Source organism: Simochromis diagramma, unplaced genomic scaffold (genome assembly GCF_900408965.1).
Source record: "Simochromis diagramma unplaced genomic scaffold, fSimDia1.1 OVJJ01000602.1, whole genome shotgun sequence".
Classification (NCBI taxonomy): domain Eukaryota; kingdom Metazoa; phylum Chordata; class Actinopteri; order Cichliformes; family Cichlidae; genus Simochromis; species Simochromis diagramma.
In genome coordinates, this window is record NW_024387040.1 from 1745804 (window position 1) to 1764425 (window position 18622).

An 18622-nucleotide genomic window follows, 5' to 3' on the forward strand; every position below is an offset into this window, starting at 1 on the left:
CACTCCTTAAGAATTCCCTGTCAGTTTGATTTTTGATTTTGTTTAAATAGGTCATCTTTACTAATATGCACTGTTGCGAAGACAACCAAATGTCTAAAATGATGGAAAAAGTCAACAATTTGCAACTCAAGTTTTCACGCGACAATTAAATTCTCTTAAACACACGTTTGCACTCCAATCCTTCAGTTTTATTGATACACACGTAGTCAAAATAAGTTAAAACATCCCTTTTCACACTAAAGAAACATACATTTTAGGCAGCGTTATGAAGTCTCATGTTACATACTTTCACCAGACCATTTATCGTAGCAGCATGAAATCATGAAAAAGCAGAATAACACACACAAAAGCATTTGTTTGCTTTTTGCATGCGTTTCATAAATCAATTATTATTACTAATGCTTTTCCTCATTTGTTTACACGATTTAACCCTTTCAGAGAAACATGTACAGAGTAAAATATTTAAATGTGGCCAAAGTTTTTTCTTACTGAGGTACAGTCCCATTATATTATGTTGCAAATCAACACCCTCATCAAAAACCCAATTCACAGTCATATTTGCAGCAGCCTATTACAAATTCACAAATGAAACTAAGACTGAGTGCATTTGTACCAAAGAACACAACACAGTACTGTGCAAAGGTCTTAGGCCACTCTGCAAAAAAGGTATCGCATTATTTAGGTTCCTAAGATTATTTTCCATTTTGTCTATAAAAAAAATTAAAACAATATGACAAAACATAAAACATATCTGAAATAAGACAGTTAAATAGGTACACTGATAAATATCGTGTTTAAGACACATGGTAACATTTACTAGAGGAAGTGCATCTTGCGTTGCCTCCACAGGACGAGTCTTTGTGAAGTGAGAACATGTGTAACCACACTCAGCAACATGAGAAAGATCGTCATTGACATCACTATCACATAGTGACTAATGCTGCAAAAGACAGAGGAAGCTTAGCATGTTTTCGATGCATCGCAGACACCCAAACAAGAGATTGATAAGACATGGTTTTAAATGCATGTCCAAGTTTCATTACCTTGTGCCAATGTCCAACCAGCTGCCATAGTCCTGCACCATGAAGAAAAAATGCTGAGGAGAGCAAGAGTGAGTTAAAATCTATTTGAGCCTCATGTGCAGTTTGCTTAACAGTGGACGAGAGAAAGTCTTTTATAAAAGATCAACATTAAACCTGCATTACCAGAGCCATCAAGTCAGAGATAACCAGGACGATGAGGAACAAACTGCAAAATAAAAATAAGAGAGATTTAAACATTAAGGAGCACACATTGGTCAGTGCATTTAAACCTTTTCATGCACAATGAAGGAGGAACTAGAAGATCCTGGGCCATTTACTATAGTTATTTTAGATGCCTCAAGGTTTAAGAGTCATGTCTGCCCTGGTTTGTCTAACAAAGCAAACAGAACGTACTTTAACTCTACAGACAGAATCAGATCAGTGATTCAACGTTTCCAACAAATTCAAAGAGTTAATTCAAGAATTAAAAGACTAAATTTATAATTTTAGATGAGGAAGCAAAGTGTTACCTCCTTGATGATAGCTGTGTTGCAACTTGGATGGTCTCAAATGTACACATCACTATGATGAATGGAATGATAACCTGGAAGAACAGATGACAATTTAAGGAAATGCAGGATTCTATTAAATGACTCGAAATAAACACATTATTATATAAACTCGTTTAGACGTATGATGCTAAAATTTCTATTACAAATCTGTCTGCCTAAATTCTCCGTACAATAAATGTAAAAAAGATACAGAAATTAATGGGCTAGGTCATGGCTGTTAAAACAAATTAACATGAGCGAAAAAGAAAGGCAGGTTAGACCGTATTTAAGCTTACTTCTCAAGCAGAATATGAATAGATCATGACTTGTCATAATGTGCAAGACTCCTTCCCCTTTTTGGGAAGCACAATACATATCACAAAAAGGAAATGTTTAAGAGTACAGTACCTTCCACATCATCAACCCTCCCATTATGAAAGGGTTGAAAACAGTGAGGAAACAATAAACAGATGCTGGGTCAAAACTAGGCAAAGGGAAACAGAAGTACACAAAGTGACTACAGACACCAGACTAGAATCTTTAACTTTTCAGAGAAGAAAATGGACCTCGTGTTGTAGAATATACACACTAACGTACTCTATGTTTGGTGCAAAACATATAGTGCATAGAAAAGAAATTTGTCAGAACTGACTTTTTTTTTTCTTATCTCCTTCCTGTATGACACTCTCACACTCACACAAAAATACTATGATGCATATACCTGTTTATGGACGCAATGTTTCCTGTGCCAAAAAATGCTGTTATTATAAAAAATACCTGAAGAAAAGGTGAAGTCAAGGTAATGCCCAATGTGAGAATGAACCAAGTTGATTTTTTTTGTCCGATTGTACACTTTAAACATAAAAAACTTTTATATTACATTTTTAATGTAATATAAAATATTTGATCAAATCCAGCCTGAACATCACCCACAGACTCTAATGAACCCAATGCACTTCTGTGCTTCGGCGAACCAACATTGTTGCGACTGCTCTTAACAAGGATACAAAAAAATAGGACCTTCGGATGTCATCCAGCTTCAGCTGTCGAATCTTGGTGATGTCGATGTTTGCAGAGAAATCGATGGTGGATAACTGGAGGAAAAAGACAAAAAACATGCATGTCTGTAAACTAGTGGTGCAAAGGATCAAAAATGTCACGGTTCGGATCGGATCACGGTTTTAAGTCACGGATCGGATCAATTTTCGGATCAGCAAAAATAGAAAAAAAAAAAAGACAAAAATTCAACTCGCCATTTACTTTGCCTATTAAAAAACATTCAAGTGAAGACTCATTCCACGCACTTATATAAAAACAAATTAAGGTGCAATATGGACATTATGGACCATGCTGGGCATCCTCTGCATCCTCTGCACACGGCCATAAACAACCAGAGGAGTCTGCTCAGTGACAGGTTGCTTCTCCCGAAGTCAAGGACCAGCAGACTTAAAAAGTCCTTTGTCCCACACGCCAACAAACTGTTTAACTCCTCGCTGGAGGGGAGAGGGAGGGGAAACGGGGACAAAGGAGGGGGGGGACAAGTAAGCTGTAGTGCCTTCTCACTGTGCAATAGTTTTTTGTTAATAACAAACGGTGTAATAGACTCACAATACTTGAAATGTGCCGTTCCCTTGTATTCTTATTCCTATTTATTCTATTTATCCCTTTTGTATTCTCTGTGTTTATATATATGGTATATTTCTGCTCACATTCTGCAACTTCTGTGGGTGCTGTGCTACTGGAAATTGAATTTCCCGGAGGAACCCACCCGAGGGATAAATAAAGTTTCATCTAATCTAATGTGATCTATAGGGCAGTACAGGGCCACTCCGCTGTGATATAACGAGCGGTCACGGTCACGTGGCTTTCCGTTGCCCTGGAGGTCCACCCATTTGTAGTTTGAGCAACAGAAGATGCCTGGGACAGTTCAGCCATAACGTTAAACTTCTCCTGCTCATACATGCTTGGAACGATCTTGTCACACTGAAGTGGACGCGCAACGAGATATCATAGCGTGGCTCAAGCACGTTCATCACAGTTTAAACCCCTTGTTTTGCACAACTAAACACCCCAGTAGCTTTTGTAATAGCTTTAGTCCGGTCGGATTGGTCAGCAAAGGGCTGCTTAAATGCCGCAAACTCCTCTGCTCTGCCACTTGGACCGCTAGCGCTGGCCATAACTACCGCTTGACAGACTGACCACGCGCACCATACACATACTTTTTTTTTTTCTTTTTCGAATCTTTGGATCACGTGCGTACCGAACCGTGGAGTGGGATCGGTTCGGATTTCGGATCAACCGTGATCCGTTGCACCTCTACTGTAAACCCGGCCACAATGAGACATGGACTTTAAGACCTGTGTCTTTTCTTTCCTGCAATTTGAATTTTCTGTGTTCTCTCTAAGCTCTGTTCATTCTCATCTCTTTCCCCTCATCCTCAAACCGCAAACAGCCTCTCCCTTAGCCTGGTTCTGCCGGACATCTCTTCCTGTTAAAAGGGGGTTCTTGCTTTCCACGATTACTGAGTGCTTCCTCATGTCAGTTGACTGCTGAGGTTTTCTTTCTGAGATTGTATGGTTTTTACCTTACAATATAAAGCTCTGTGAAGTGGCTGTCGTTGTGAATTTGAGTTATATCAGTAAAACGGAAAATATGACCTTCACAATTAAATACATACATAAATGATAGCTTCCCAAAGCTTTTGGTTTGCAAAAGTTTTCTATTACAAAGGGAAAAACAATGGCTCTACCTCTTGCCTACCAGACATGCCCTGAGCAAGCAAGGCTTCCTGTTCGATGTTAATCCACACAAACATTAACCAGGATAACACAGGGGGGAACAAAGCCTCTGACCTGTGAGGGAGACAAAAATAGAAATATCATTTTACAGCTTTGCTGCGGTGGTGCAACTCTGCACAAGACACAACTAAAGCATCAATGTGTTGTCCTACCCAGTGCTAAGCAGCAGGTAGGTGGAAGTGAGAGACAAGAATATGCTGAGGAGTCGATGAAAAAGTCGTGTTGAGCTCAGCAAAGGAACAAATATAGAAGATGCTGTAGAGAGAAGAGTTGTCAGAGGTTACTTGGGTGTCAGCGATATGATGTTTTAACGTCTTTTGAGGTATAGCTTACGTATGCGATCAATATTTAAAAAGTAAACCATTCTAGATCCCAAGTATCTTGTGGCCACTTGCAACCAACCCACCTAATGTGCTCCAACTTATGATCTGATTAAGAAGGGGTAGGCCCTGTTTCTGTTGCAGGCTGGAGTGTGTGAGGGATGGCACGTATGCACACACAGCAACAAGGAGCATCTGCCGGGTTTGACAGGTAATTAATCAGTATTAGCAAATGCAGTGACACACACAAAAACACATATGCCCACAGTGACATGTACTGTGGTCACCTGTATGACAAACTGTGGTCTGTCACCGAGGGGCAGCGGTGTCCTCCGTCGAGATGACCAGAGGTAGCAAGCTGAGGTGAAAAGAGCGAGCAGACCTGCACAGGTACTGAGAAACAGGATGTGTTACTGTACTTTCAAAAACATGGATAGTTTGTACACACAGCTCGTTGTGGAAAGACGGTATTGTGTAGCAGTTTAATCATTCCTCGTTTTCAAATGTACCACTTTCAAATTTCCCGTCTGTTTATATATAGAGAAAGTAACCATCGTGGGACTTTAACTTTTAATAGTAAGTCTATTCAGTTTCCTTTAACTGGGGGTGGATGCTCATGGCTCCACAGTTTTTTGGGGTTTTATATTTGAATATTGTGATGGATATTTGCATCACTAATATGATGCCGATTCCAGTCACATTTTATCTTCCTGATCTGTTCTGCAGATGTTCTAATTTACTGAAACTCACCTACCTAACCTGGCATGAAATGGGCTCTCAGTTTTTTCTGTGATAGGATATTGCGGTAAATATTCAGATAAATATATACAAATAAAGGAAGTACTCACACCAGATGTATGTTAGGTTCTCTACCCACAACAGGCATGAGGGGGAAAGCAGCTAGACATAGACAGCCCACAAGCCAGCTCAGTGAGCGTGACTGCACCGAAACAGAGACAAAAAGAAATGCTGTCTTCCACTTTGACATATTTACCATTGTGTATCTATATTTAATAATTACCTTTATAATTATCTACTGTTTTAGGCAAGCAGTACCAATAACACTCTAGTTATAGACACATAAGAAGAATTAGAATGGCTAGACATTTCTTATTAATGATTAGGCATTTTTTGTAACTCTGTTTACTCATAATATATATATATATATATATATATATATATATATATATATATATATATATATATATATATATATATATATATATATATATATATATATATATATATATATACACACATATATATATATATGGATATATATATTATTGGAGAAACAGTGCTTTCCATAACCAAAACAGGGATGGATATTAAAAACAGCTATAACACACATTTTCCTGCTTTTATCTGGCTAATCTGTAAATTACCTTAGCCTTGCCAAAAAGCCCCGACAAGAAGGGCCAGAGAGAGAGAACAGCCAGCCCTACAGTCAGCATGGCGCGATGGAAGAAGCTCACCACCTGGGGGCAGCAAAAATAAACAGCCATGCAGCATCCAGGTTTATTTCTTACAGTTAATGATACACAAGTGAAATTTTGTGCACTTATGCAGAAGGATGCCTTTAACACAGCAGATTTAAAGACACCTACCAGCAGCTCAATCCCAAACGCCACCAGCACAAAATAGCCCAGACATTTCCACAGTGGGAGAGAAGGGGCTGTCTGAATCAAATCTCTCAGAGTTCCAGACCTAAAAATAGATCATTGAGGGGATTACTTTTTCCTGTCATAAAAGGATGAGATGAAGAATAAAACATCTCTTTATCCCTTTTACATAGGAGAACCATGAATGCATAAAACGCCAGTTCAAAGGATCTAATTAGCACTTCACTCCACCTGAGCCAGATGTGCGTACAAGCCTGTGTGAGGCTAATTAGATCCAGTGAAAAGCTGCTGTATTCACTGACTGATGTGATCCTTTTGCGTGTGTTTTAATATCAGGGTTCTGTGACTATAGTAAATATACAAATTATTGTAAATTGACTGAATGCATCTGAACAAACATGTTTTGTACATTTTTTAAATCCAGTTTGCATTATTTTGAATGTGTCTTTTACTTACTCTTTCAGAACAGAATACCACACAGGGATAGGCAGCAGGCAGTAAATATAGTAGGTTATGGGGCTTCTTTGAATAAGCAGGAAGAGTGTGATCACCACTGCCACACACGTGCACAGCCTTGCCAAGTTACGGCCAGGAATCTGGACACAGGAGAAAAATACCAACTTAACAAGACATTCAGGTTGTGCAGACTTGTTTGGGTGGAAGGCATCTTGAGGGATTGCAATCTACTGTATATCCTAACCTGTTTAGTGAGATTAGGGTGTCTGTTGAGACTCGCGTGAGTCTTCAGTATGACTAAGACGACATATGAGGTCCAGCCTACAAATCCCAGCACCACACTGCAACCGAGGAAGAATCGGTCGTAGGTGTGGTAGTAAACCAAGCCTTCCAGAGAGCGAGATATCAGAGACTGGCACAAAGAGATCTGACAAGAGACAACACAGGGGGACAAAAACCTAATTTGTTGCTTAAGCGGAAGAAAACATACGATGGAGAAAGTAGCGATAATGTAGAATGCATTTACTGTAGTTCATTTAAGTTAGACTTTAGTTTATGAACACAGGTTCAGTAAATGTTTAAATAATTCATCAAAGTATCAAAATAAATCTAGAAATTGGCTTTACACGTATTGTAAAAGTATGATTAGATTTAAAAGCCACAGACCCCCCCATACTCACAGCATCCTCGTACTTCTCCAGCTGAATGAGTATTCGGGCCTTCTGGGTGAATTCTGCTTGTTTTGACTCAGTCAGGAGTCTGGGAAGAAAGAGGGTGCAAGATGGTGCAAAACAGATGAAGTGTGTGAAAGTGTGCAATTTAAACACGGCCATGAATATGTGGTTTGGTTAGTGGACACATTCTTGGCCTTCGTGCTGCATAACCTCAGAAGTTAATCTAAATGTCACATTGACTGATTTTTAATGGGTCAGCAAAAGAATTTACTGAGAAAGTACAAACCCCGTCTCCAGAAATGTTGGGATTTTTTCCAAAATGCAATAAAACCCCCCAAAACTTTATATCTTCAGAGGAACCAGATTAAGCAGGGTAACTGATTGGGTAAAGGTAAATTTAGAAATCACCACAAACTCGGTCTTTGTGGGTTGTGGTTCATCCCTTATTTCTTTAATTCATGAGAGAATTGCTCCAGATTTCAAAAGAAAAGATTTCTCAGTGCACTATTGCAAAGAAATTTCTTCAGACATCTATAGTATGTACCACTATGAAAAGATTAAGAGAATTCAAACCATTTCTCACACTAAGGTCAAGACTGAAACCAGCTTGAGCCCTCAGGCTACACCGCCTTAGAAACAGTCACGCTGCAGTGAACTAAATATATAAATATAAATATAGCCACCGGGGCTCAGAAGTACTTCAGAAAACCACTGTCACTTAACATAGTCCCACATCCACTAATGCAACTTGAAACTGTATTATGATTGAAGGAGGAAGTCATATGTCAGTTGCATAGAGCTCTCTATGCCAGGGTTCACCTCAGAAGGACAGAAAGACTGTGTCATTGTGTGCCATGCACAGATAAATCCACATTTCCGTGTTTTTGGAAAACAGCGCTGAGTTCTCTTTGCCAATGATGAAAACAACTATCCAGATTGCTATCAGCGAAAAATGCAAAAGGATCTGTGATGATACAGGGGAGCATCAGTGACCACAGCAGGGCGAGCTGCATCTGTAGATACCACTGATTGAGGCACAGAGCGCTGCCTGTTAGGATCTATTTCCTACAGACAACATGACCGCAGGTTAAACCAAGTAAAAATGAACAAAATTTCTAACTGGAAAACTACAACACTCAGTTCAAAAAAAAAAAATTTAAAACTGCAATTAAAAGAAACACAACAGTAAATATGTCTCAGTCCCAACTTTTGTGTTTAGTGTGTTGCACCTGTCAAATTCAAATTTTGGTACATTTACAAAAAACAATTAAGTAGGTCAGGAAAATCTTCCAACATCTTTGTACTTTGGTCACTTGAATATATGTTCACGTGAATTAACATATCACAGATTTGTATTTTTTAACTTCCTAGGACCTGGCATCCACATATGTGGACATCACATTTTGGGTTGTCTAGACAAAAATACTAAATTTTGCTCTACAAGGGCCTGATATCCACTTACGAGGACGTTATACTGCTACTGTTCTATCAAAATTTAAAACAAATGTCTTCATATGTGGATCTAATTTTTCTCAGAAACAAAAATCAGTAAAAAAAAAAAAAAAATAATAGATTGGTAATTCTTTGTTTTTACATTCATCAGGTCCCAAACAGCCCAAATAGCAAAGAGAAATTAAAAATGCATGCCATGAAAGAGTTTGGAGGTTAAAAACATTTTAGAACATATCCCAACTTTTCTGGAAATGGGATTGATATAAAAACACAGCATTTACGTTACAAATACTTTTGTTTCTGCCAATTAATTCTTTGCAAATGACTCTTTTAGTCTATTCTCTTTACACTATCTATGAGGTCACAGTAAACACAACAGGCCACGGTGAAAAGCAAATTCATGTTCTTCTGATTGGATTTTTGTTAGAAAAACACATCAGTTAGTTACTGTACGTACTGGTATGGGGTGAAGAGAAAAGATAAGGTTGTCTCCTTTTTCTGCATCATTTTCATCTACAAATAAACACACACAGTAAAAACACAGCTTTACCATCAGTTTAGATCACAGTGTCATATAGAATAATAAAAGACATGACAGATAGTTGATAAGCATTTTGTTAGCCAAAGCAGATGCTGTTATACCTTGAACTGCTCCAGTACTTGAATAGCATTAGTGTACATGCTCTCAGCCATGAACCGCTCACTGTTGTTGAGGTAGAGAAGAGGTAACACGCCCTGAAAAACAAATACAGACAAAACATGTAACAAAGACTTGAAAAATTATTGAACATTTCCCATTAAATGGCTGATTTTGTCTCTGACTTACAACAGAGTTAACAGGAATAGGCACACCAATGAGGGAAGCCATGAGCGGAGCAATGTCAGCCTGCCAAAAAAACCCAAACAAACAACGAAGACACACAAATATTACACTTTAATACAACTGATGACAGGAAATTGTTAAAAAGTTTAAATTTCCATGAGCTTTACCTGACTGACGTCGACTCTACGAAGATGCTCCAGTTTCCAGTCTAAAAGAAACAAACCAGGACAATCATTTAGACAAAGTAAAACAGACAAACTGGAGGGTATCGGTTGTAAATTTAAATCTTAAAAAAAAAAGTGTTTGAACGTACCTTGTAGGAACCCATCATTGTATGGTTGGGGTTCTGTGACTCCCTTGGCTTTCTGAACCCCAGCTCCCCACGCCACTAAAGGGGTTAGCGTTTCAGAAGGATGGCCCGCACCGTGGGAACCTGGAGACAAACGCACACAAACATGCCAAAATAGAAAACTGTAATAGAAAACTCGCTAGCAGGCAGCAAAACATTTAGATACACAAACAAGTTTACCCCAGTTTGTCATGCCGTGGTCAGAGGTAAACACATAGGCTGTTCTGCCATCATTGTCGAAGAAGTCCTCTATTATAGACACCACTTCAGCTACACCTGCATCTACTAGACCAATATTGTCTAGGTATTCTCTGGGGGAAAAAAGACAAAATAGAAGACAAAGATGCAGCTGGATGAGAGAATGCTTATTTGGATGAATTTGTTAACACGACTAAGAACCACTGCACAACTGCCCAAAGGTTAAAAAATAAAAATAAAACAAAATCAGCAGCTCTTAATACAAGGTTAACTACTTACTGCGACATTGGTCTGTGAGCATGTCCATTAGTGTCAATTCCAAGCAGATGCAGGAAGAAGACATTTTTATCCTCCCATAGGCTGGCCTTCAGAGTGGAGTTAGACTCTGCAGACTTAAAGAAGGACTGTTGAAAAATATTAAATAATTTTAGGCTTATTCAGGAAATCCATGTGGATCAATTCTGTAAATGAAATTCTGGAATGACTCCAAGTTGGGTTATATTTCACTGCATGACACATGACACACCTAATACACATAAAACACAGTCTTTATAAAATGTGTTTTTGTGGGTAAACCTGTAGTTAATATCAATAGATCAATCATAAAATATTTTTTTATGCTAATACTTCCACTACATACTTTGACTTGAGTGAACACCCAGCTGTCTAGCTTGGATGCATCTGTGGAGGCAAAGTCCTCCTCCACTGCCGGGTATGTGTGGGTATACACATGGTCCCCACTAGCGCCTGAAATAACCAAAGGAAACATGTTTGCTCAGATATGTGATTTAATGTTTTTTTTCTATTGTGTAGATTAATGGTTCTGTTTGTGATGCTTGTGTACCTTTGGCAAACATAGGTAGGATATCAGGGCTGCCCCAGCACCAGGTGTGTCTGCTCTCATTAAACACAGAGTCAAATTCTACAGGATTTTCCTTCCAGCCTGAAAACAAGCACATAAATGGTCACAGTAGAATGCCACAGAGAAACACATACAATAGAGAGTAATCGCTCCAAGTCGCTGAGCATTTCTCTTCCTACCATGTAAAAAAAACAAAAACAAAAAAAAAAAACATCATGCACACACCTTTAGCAACTGCACTAACATCCTCATAGAAGCCAGCAATGAGAGCAACGTGACCGGGCCGAGACTCGGTAGGCACACGTGTGTGTGACACACCCCAGGTCCCCTTGTCCTCTATTATACTCCTGAAATATGGAAACAGAAGCACATATGCTTATGCAAACAGGGGGAAGGAAAAGACATGCTGTAAAAATGGCATCACCTTACAAGAATAATTAAACAGACCCAAACTCAACATCAAAGTTTATTTCTTTGTATTGGTTTCCTGACCTCAGGTATGGTGTCCTGGATGAGCCATTAGGGAGCAGGGTGAAGAGACTGTCTGCTCTGAGACCATCGGCCACCACTAACACCAGTCTGGAAGCAGGGGGTTCCAGGGGTGTGGAGTGGGGTGTCATGCCATGGACCAGAGGAGAGGTGAAGTAGATATCAAAGATAGAGATGAAGAAGACCACGTGGACTGTCAGCCCAATCACAAAGAAGGTGATCATCCTCATTTTGGGTGCCAAAGCCACACCGAAGAACAACTGAGGGTTTACTTGAGGACAAGCAGGGTAGATTTAATTCGCTTGGAAGTGAAAAGAGGTGACTAGAAGAAGGTAAAATAAAAAAATTTGGAATAGAATGAAGACAACTCACAGCCTGCATTTGCAATCAGGATTAAGAAGTTAAAGCCAATAGAAGGGGCATTAGAAGGTTTCAGAATAATATAGGCTTGTTAAGCCAAAGTATGCGGTCTTAAGAGCAGCTTAATCCTTCGTTCACCATATGCCATTAAGCAAGGTTAAAAAAAAAAGGCTTTAATGTTTAATTCGGAATATTTTAATGGTCCAGCCAACTTACCACTGGTAACAAGAAAGTAACTTAGAAAAACAGGCCATGAAAAGAGTCTTACCTGCATGTAACGTCAGCGGATTTTGATCATAAAAACGGGAATAATGTTCCGTTAAAGAATGAATGAGTGAGTGACCAACCTATCTACTACTACTATTACTACTACTACAAGTTCATAGATTCACTTGTTAAACACTGCTTTAGCTTCCATTGTCACTTCGTAGATCGCCAAGAACATGCTCAGAGAACCAGACAGATCCACCTACAAAAAGATCAACCTAAAACCAAATGTCTCCCTGTTTAAGAAGATTACTACAAGAAATTCAGGCAGCATGAGCATTCACTTCCTTGTTGTCACTCGTTTTTGACGTTGTGTGTTGACGTAGTGGTTTGTAGCTGCATTGTGGGTAGTGTAGTTTAAATTAAACGATTCACTTCAAGTTTACCTATTACGAAATGTAATAAAAAAAAAAGCAGCCCTTATTTATTTGTTTTGTTTGCAGTGAAGTGCATTTTTAATAGAAATGGTTTGAGCGCAGCTTTTTTTTGACAGCATAGTAGCTAGCAATTGCTATCAGCTGTCAAATGTGCCCTGCCTAGTTTTCCTCTCTACATCAAATGTACCCAATACTTTTCCAGTATTCCATAAAAGGGGCGGGCTTTGGGAGTAGCGTCTCTTACATTTGACCAATCGTAGCTTCGCATTTCTTCTTCTTCCTCCTCTTCCACCTACCAAACCTTAGCTAACCTAATATCCATTCAGGAAGCAGCGGGTGTGATTAGCTTAGCTAGCTTAGATTGCTTAAAAAAAAAAATCTCTTTAGGGCAAAAATGGCGTCGGTGAACCCATTTAATCTCAGTGATTCTGAAGAAGAGGCCGAACGGCGCCCTAACGACACAGTTGACACAGAGCGGAGTCCGAGTGACGGGGCGCCAGGACCACCACCAGGCAATCCTTTCTCTCCGCCTGCAGACACAGAGCCTCCGTCGCTCCTGCTGTCTAGCAACCGGACGAGCCCCAGCGGTGAGGGCATCTCTGCGTCGGCCGCCGCCACCTCCGCTATGGCAGGCAGCAGCGCCGAGACGCGGGTATCTGTAGATGTCATCGCTGCCCAGTTATTGCGGGACCAATACATCCTCACGGCCTTGGAGTTTCACACCGAACTGCTGGAAGCAGGCAGAGAGCTCCCCCGACTGAGGGATTATTTCTCCAACCCTGGCAACTTCGAACGACAGAGCGGTACTCCACCTGCCAAAGACCAGGTACTCGGACCTGGAGGACCACTGAGTAAGTGTCGTTAGCTGCTCTCTTAGTGCTACATATGTAGCTGTTCGCTAGCTCTGTATTGATGTTGTATGAAACAGAGTTAGCCCACCAGCTGGCTAACGTTAGCTTTAATCATTGGCTACGATAGCTTGAGATCTGTTTGCTGCACCTGCTCTTCAGCTCCAGGGCCGCAGCCAGCTATTGGGTTTTGTGGGTCAGTCGTGAGATGACAGACTAACACAGTTGTGACAAGGCATTAAACATTAACTACTCACTGAAAGATAAATACTGGTAGCGTAATAATGCTGGTGACCTGTAGTGATCGCCCAAGTGTAATTTAGCCCTGTAGGAAAACACCCGTCAGAGGTCAGAGGTCAATATCGGCTATAGAAAACAAAAGAGAGGAAGGAGAAGAAGCGGGTGCCTGTACGAACAGCTTTTGCCTTTCCCTGAACCACAGTATTGCTCAAATAGCACATTTGAACGAAGGAGAATTCTACAGTCTTGTAATAATGATAAAACAGGCTTAAGGCTTCCTGAATTAGTTTGAAGCTGTATCATCTGGTCCAGGAGCAAAGTGTCTTGTAAATGGTTGTGTTGCTCTACACAGGTTGCGTCTACCCAGCTAGGGAGATAAAATGCTGTAAATGTTATTATGTAAAATGTGTACATCTGTTGCACCCTAATCCATTTACAAGACTCATTTTCATTAATCACCATGCACCAACACAGCAGTTGAAGAGTCTGGCAGCAAGGACCTTAGGCAGACCTGCTATGCAAATGGTACCCATGGTCACAGCCTCATCCACAAATAAACAGCACCTGCTATAGTAGAAGCAGTAACTAAAGAGTTAAAATCTTGTTAAATAGCAGCAAAAACATTTGTTGTGGCCCCATTTCATACCAGTGAGTCAAGCGAGTCAGCATAATGTCTTGACATTAAAGGATTAGCAAATTGGCTACAATGATAGACCATTAGCATTAAAAAATGACCAGATGAAAATATATTGGTCTAACATTTAGAAATGTGTTGACTCAACATTTATTATTGTATTTACTTCATGAATTCATTGTAGACTTCATTAATAGAATTTATAATCTTATAATTCTATAATTTTAGATGTGTGATAGATTAGGAAACTTATAGGTAGTAAATTGAATTATGTTACACATACATTCATTGTTCACCACACTAATTTAACAGAAATAAATCTCCCTTCCACTGAAAATGAGGTGTTTTTTTTCTGTTAGTGTGTTTTGGTGAAAACAGATTGTATCTTGAATAGAAAGTGCCATGTCACACCAGTGGGTGTGTTTGTCTACTTGACTGTTTGAAATTAGCGGGGGGGAGCCTTATCTATTTGGCAGTGAAACATGCACTCAAAATCAAGGCTGACTGATTTTATATCACGGTTTTAAGATGTTTTGTAGGGTGAGTTTGGTCATTCATTTGAGACATTGCCCTCACGAATGAAAGGATTTTTATCAGTGTGCCAGACTGTGAATGGCTATGGCTTTTTGCAGCATGTCATTGAAGCTGCACTGCAAATGTAATTTTGACTTTTTCAAATTCTGGAACAAGGCTAAATTATGTATTTTTACTGTAGAAGCATTTGGCAGTTTTCCAGCTGAGGGATTCATATAAATAAATGTTAAAACCAGACACAACTATTTTTGTATGCAGTGGCAATGAACATTACCTAAGATCTCAGAAAACCGGAGTATAGTTTTAGGCGTGTGTCTTGGTAGCTGGCCTCAGTCTGGCTTTTCCAGATTGCAAACGGCAGCTAGTCAGATTCCTTGTCTTTTTTTTCAATCTGTTAAACCCAACCTTTATAATTAAATTCTGCCCTTGTATCTATGCCTTAAGGCTACAGCAGTAAACACAAACCACTATAGGATGTGTGTCTTTTAGTATCTCCTATTTCCCAAAAGGTTTGGAACACGGTAAGACCATGAGTTTGAAAGGACCTGACACCTCCCCTGTTGTGCTTGTGACAGGAACATCATAGAGAAGTGGTGTAATCTACAAGCCTGTAGCCTGTAACAATGAGTTGATATGAGGGACAGACTTTGCTGAAGGCCATGTCATTTTTCATCCTAGCATAGCTGATAGTCCAGACCTCATGTGATCTCTGCAATTATCTTTCTTTTCATGTGCGAAGAATTTCTCTGCCACATTGCAACATTAGGATTTACTTAAGTTGCTCTTGTTGCTAAAGAAGGAGGGATACTGTTTGGATGTCTGCTTTCTTTTTCTACATTGACAGAACAGCTTGCTAATTCAACAGCCAATTTCTCGTGTGTGTTTTGTTTGTTTTGTTTTTGTTTGTTTTTAAGCAAATCCCCTTCAGTGGTTTCTGACTTTGTGATCTTTATGATTGTAAACACTATAAATAAAATAATGTCTAGTTTATGATGACTTATTGCGTTGAAATAAATTTGGTCCATAGATTCTGATGCCTGTTATCAAGTCTGAAGTTAATGAAAAGATGGATATTGTACCTGCAGCATACAGTCTAGAGAGTGTGATAGTTTACTTGGATAGGTTTCATCCATATAGTGCTATAAATAATACTTTTTTTCTTTTTTTTTAAAGATATGTGATACAGGCTAGAATTTAAAACAAAATCTCTCTGACGAAGTAACAAATCTCTGATGAATCTGAAATGTAATTGGTGTGGTGATTGCAAATAAAAAAAAAAACAACTTGTGACTGTGAATCAGCAGTGAGCATGTGTGTAGATAATGACTGTGTTACAAGCTGCATCTGCAGCTGTTGCTCTAGGGCACATGACACAGCATGCCATCTCCCACCACCTTGCTAATTTGCTGCAATGAATTTTGCAGGATTCTCTCTTCACCTCTTGCTAGACAGGCAACTGTTTATTTGTAATCGTTGCAGGAACTTTTGTATTCTTTAAATAGGTTAAATAGAAGCTTCACATTATCAGTTCTAGATCATTTGTGACCACAATTTATGTGCTGTCCTAGTCTGAAATCTCCAAGCTACATTTTCAGTGTGCTGCACTCTAATGTAACCTGTCAATAGGAGTATATTGCTGTACTGTATGAATTCACACAGTAAACATGAACATATATTTGATTTTTTTTTTTTTTCTAATACTATGCAAAGCAATTGAAATGATAACATGCTTAGGAATAGAAAATCCTGAATTGACATAGTAATTTTGTACTGGAAACTGCCTCAAATGGCTTTATTCTGTTAGTTTGAGTTGACAATATTAAGATAAACAGAATCAGTGGTAAAATCTCAATAAGAAATCATCATCATTTATTCACATACATGCATACAGACATACATACACACTGACGTAAATAAAATGATCTACCATCTGCTGCCAGACAAAAAAGGCTTATTTTCTTAAGACCTAAGATATTTGATCTTGTGTAGGTTTGTGTGCTTGTCTGTGATTCACTTATAATTTGTGCTCCACTTTTTCATCCCATATTTATAACCACAGTTTAAATCAGTCTTGCCAAAAACCTTCCCATTAAATTAAAAGTGCCTGTTGGCTTCCTCCTGACCATTCATCAATATCAGCTCCTAGGCCCTGATGTAAACTCGTGTACCTTAGCTTTCAGTTTATATCTTTTAGCGTTTTGTGTTTTGGCAAGTAGAAAGACAATCATCTGTGTGCGCTTATGTGTTGTATAATCAGCTGGGGTTGAATAAAGGGAGGTGGTGACAGACTGAAGTGCCAAATCTGTCAAGGAAATGAAAGGTCAACCAGGCTTGTTGTGTGGTTTTTTTTTTTTTTTTTTTTTTTTTTTTTTTTTTGTACATCAGACATGTACACAAAGGACATCTGCAAATGCCCCCTCACATTATCAAATTACTTTTTTGTTTTTTCTTTTGCTCCGTTCATGCACGCACACCTGCAAACTCTATCACTCACTGTTTTGCCAGATGGATTGCAGCTACTAACAACAAATGTCCTCACACATCATCAGGAAGTAAACATGTTTGGAAGCTTTCTATGCAGGAAAATTAGTTTGCCTGACATCAGCTTGGCAGAACAATGACACTTGTGTAGACAGACAATGGAGAAACACTGTCACTATATCATAAAGTTGCATGGTCATGAATTTGAACATGACATAAAATATTGTATATGCTTATATAGACAAACCTTATATGTAACAGAAAAAGAAATATTAGTGAAATACATTACTTGTCTACAAAGGGAAATACATGCTGTTTTTTTTCCTTTGATATCTAAGTTTTCCTCAGTCTTTTTTAAACTCCAGAGGATTTTAACAATCCAAAGTAGTAATATGATCAAAGTTTATAATACAAGTTATAACTTAATGAGTGGAAATGATTTGCTAATTCAGTTAAATTACTCACAGTTTTTTTAAATTTTTATTTTTTTAATTTTTTTAAAAACATGTCTTTCAGGCCAACAAGGTCACATATGACTTGACATTGTACTGTATCTTGATATCAGAGAACAAACAGGCCAATCTCACACTTGCATTGCTGTGGAAAGAAAGCCAACACCATTGACTTAGCTATCAGAGCAGCCTAGCCCAGTGAAATATGAGCAAAGAGTGTGCTTATTTATCACCTTTATGTTCCTTCTCTTAGCACCTGCCTACCCCTGTGTATAGTTGGTGGAATTAATAGTTTGGAAGTGGGTTTTACCACACTGAAGCCGATCCTATTATTTCATAGAGAAGAATCTATAGAGCACCATGTAGGCTGCACAGTTAAATTTTTCAACTGTCAGCTCTTGGGGAGTGCAATCATTTAGCTGTATGGTTATGCAGGTGTATACTTGTCTCACTTCTGTCTCTGTGTCTGTGTTTTTGTTCAGATCGAGCAGGCAGCATCAGCACCTTAGACTCTCTGGACTTTGCCCGTTACTCAGATGACGGTAACCGAGAGACAGACGAACGGGTGGCAGGTAAGATGAACCATACGGTCAGGGCTCAAAACAAGAGGCCTAGCTTACACTGGGGATAAAAGATCGGGAGAGTAGACAATGACTGAATGGGAGCGCCGTGGAATATGGGAAAATGAAATCTAAAAGCTGCTTTAATAACAACAATGACCAGTAATAAATAAACTCTGCTTAATAACACAAATGTGTTTCTGTCAGTCCTGCTTTATTTGGGATAAATTAGTCACATTTTTCTCTTTTTAAG

The 18622-nt window shown here is 39.0% G+C and overlaps 2 protein-coding genes across 15 annotated transcripts in view; one reads left to right on the forward strand and one right to left on the reverse strand.

The window, feature by feature from the left end:
- Positions 1-166: 166 nt before the first annotated feature.
- Positions 167-13915, reverse strand: pign (phosphatidylinositol glycan anchor biosynthesis, class N). Of its 4 annotated transcripts, none has more exons than XM_040044315.1 (29): positions 13726-13915; positions 11620-11938; positions 11353-11474; positions 11110-11208; positions 10906-11012; positions 10545-10669; positions 10248-10378; positions 10032-10151; positions 9886-9926; positions 9722-9781; positions 9538-9630; positions 9353-9408; positions 7450-7528; positions 7014-7196; positions 6770-6909; positions 6299-6398; positions 6077-6169; positions 5540-5631; positions 4979-5084; positions 4778-4886; positions 4524-4626; positions 4323-4425; positions 2581-2667; positions 2295-2350; positions 1982-2057; positions 1553-1626; positions 1206-1248; positions 1044-1096; positions 167-940 (listed from the first exon to the last, which is right to left on the reverse strand). In XM_040044315.1, the coding sequence occupies exons 2-29, from the start codon at positions 11844-11846 to the stop codon at positions 817-819; spliced, it is 2802 nt and encodes a 933-aa protein (XP_039900249.1). In that variant the 5' UTR covers positions 11847-11938; positions 13726-13915; the 3' UTR covers positions 167-816. The 4 variants fall into 4 exon arrangements, with proteins under 4 accessions (XP_039900249.1, XP_039900248.1, XP_039900246.1 ...); XM_040044314.1 differs by lacking the exon at positions 13726-13915 and adding an exon at positions 12865-12971; XM_040044312.1 differs by lacking the exon at positions 13726-13915 and adding an exon at positions 12245-12825 and having other exon boundaries at positions 11620-11876.
- relch (RAB11 binding and LisH domain, coiled-coil and HEAT repeat containing) overlaps positions 12986-18622 on the forward strand; it is a 38042-nt gene continuing 32405 nt past the window's right edge. For all 11 annotated transcript variants that reach the window (XR_005697617.1, XM_040044301.1, XM_040044302.1 and 8 more), the window contains exons 1-2: positions 12986-13471; positions 18292-18381. Coding sequence is in view for 10 of the 11 variants with exons in the window: in XM_040044301.1 (XP_039900235.1) it covers positions 13015-13471; positions 18292-18381 (547 nt within the window). In the remaining variant the exon portion in view is untranslated. The remainder of the gene's footprint in view (positions 13472-18291; positions 18382-18622) is intronic.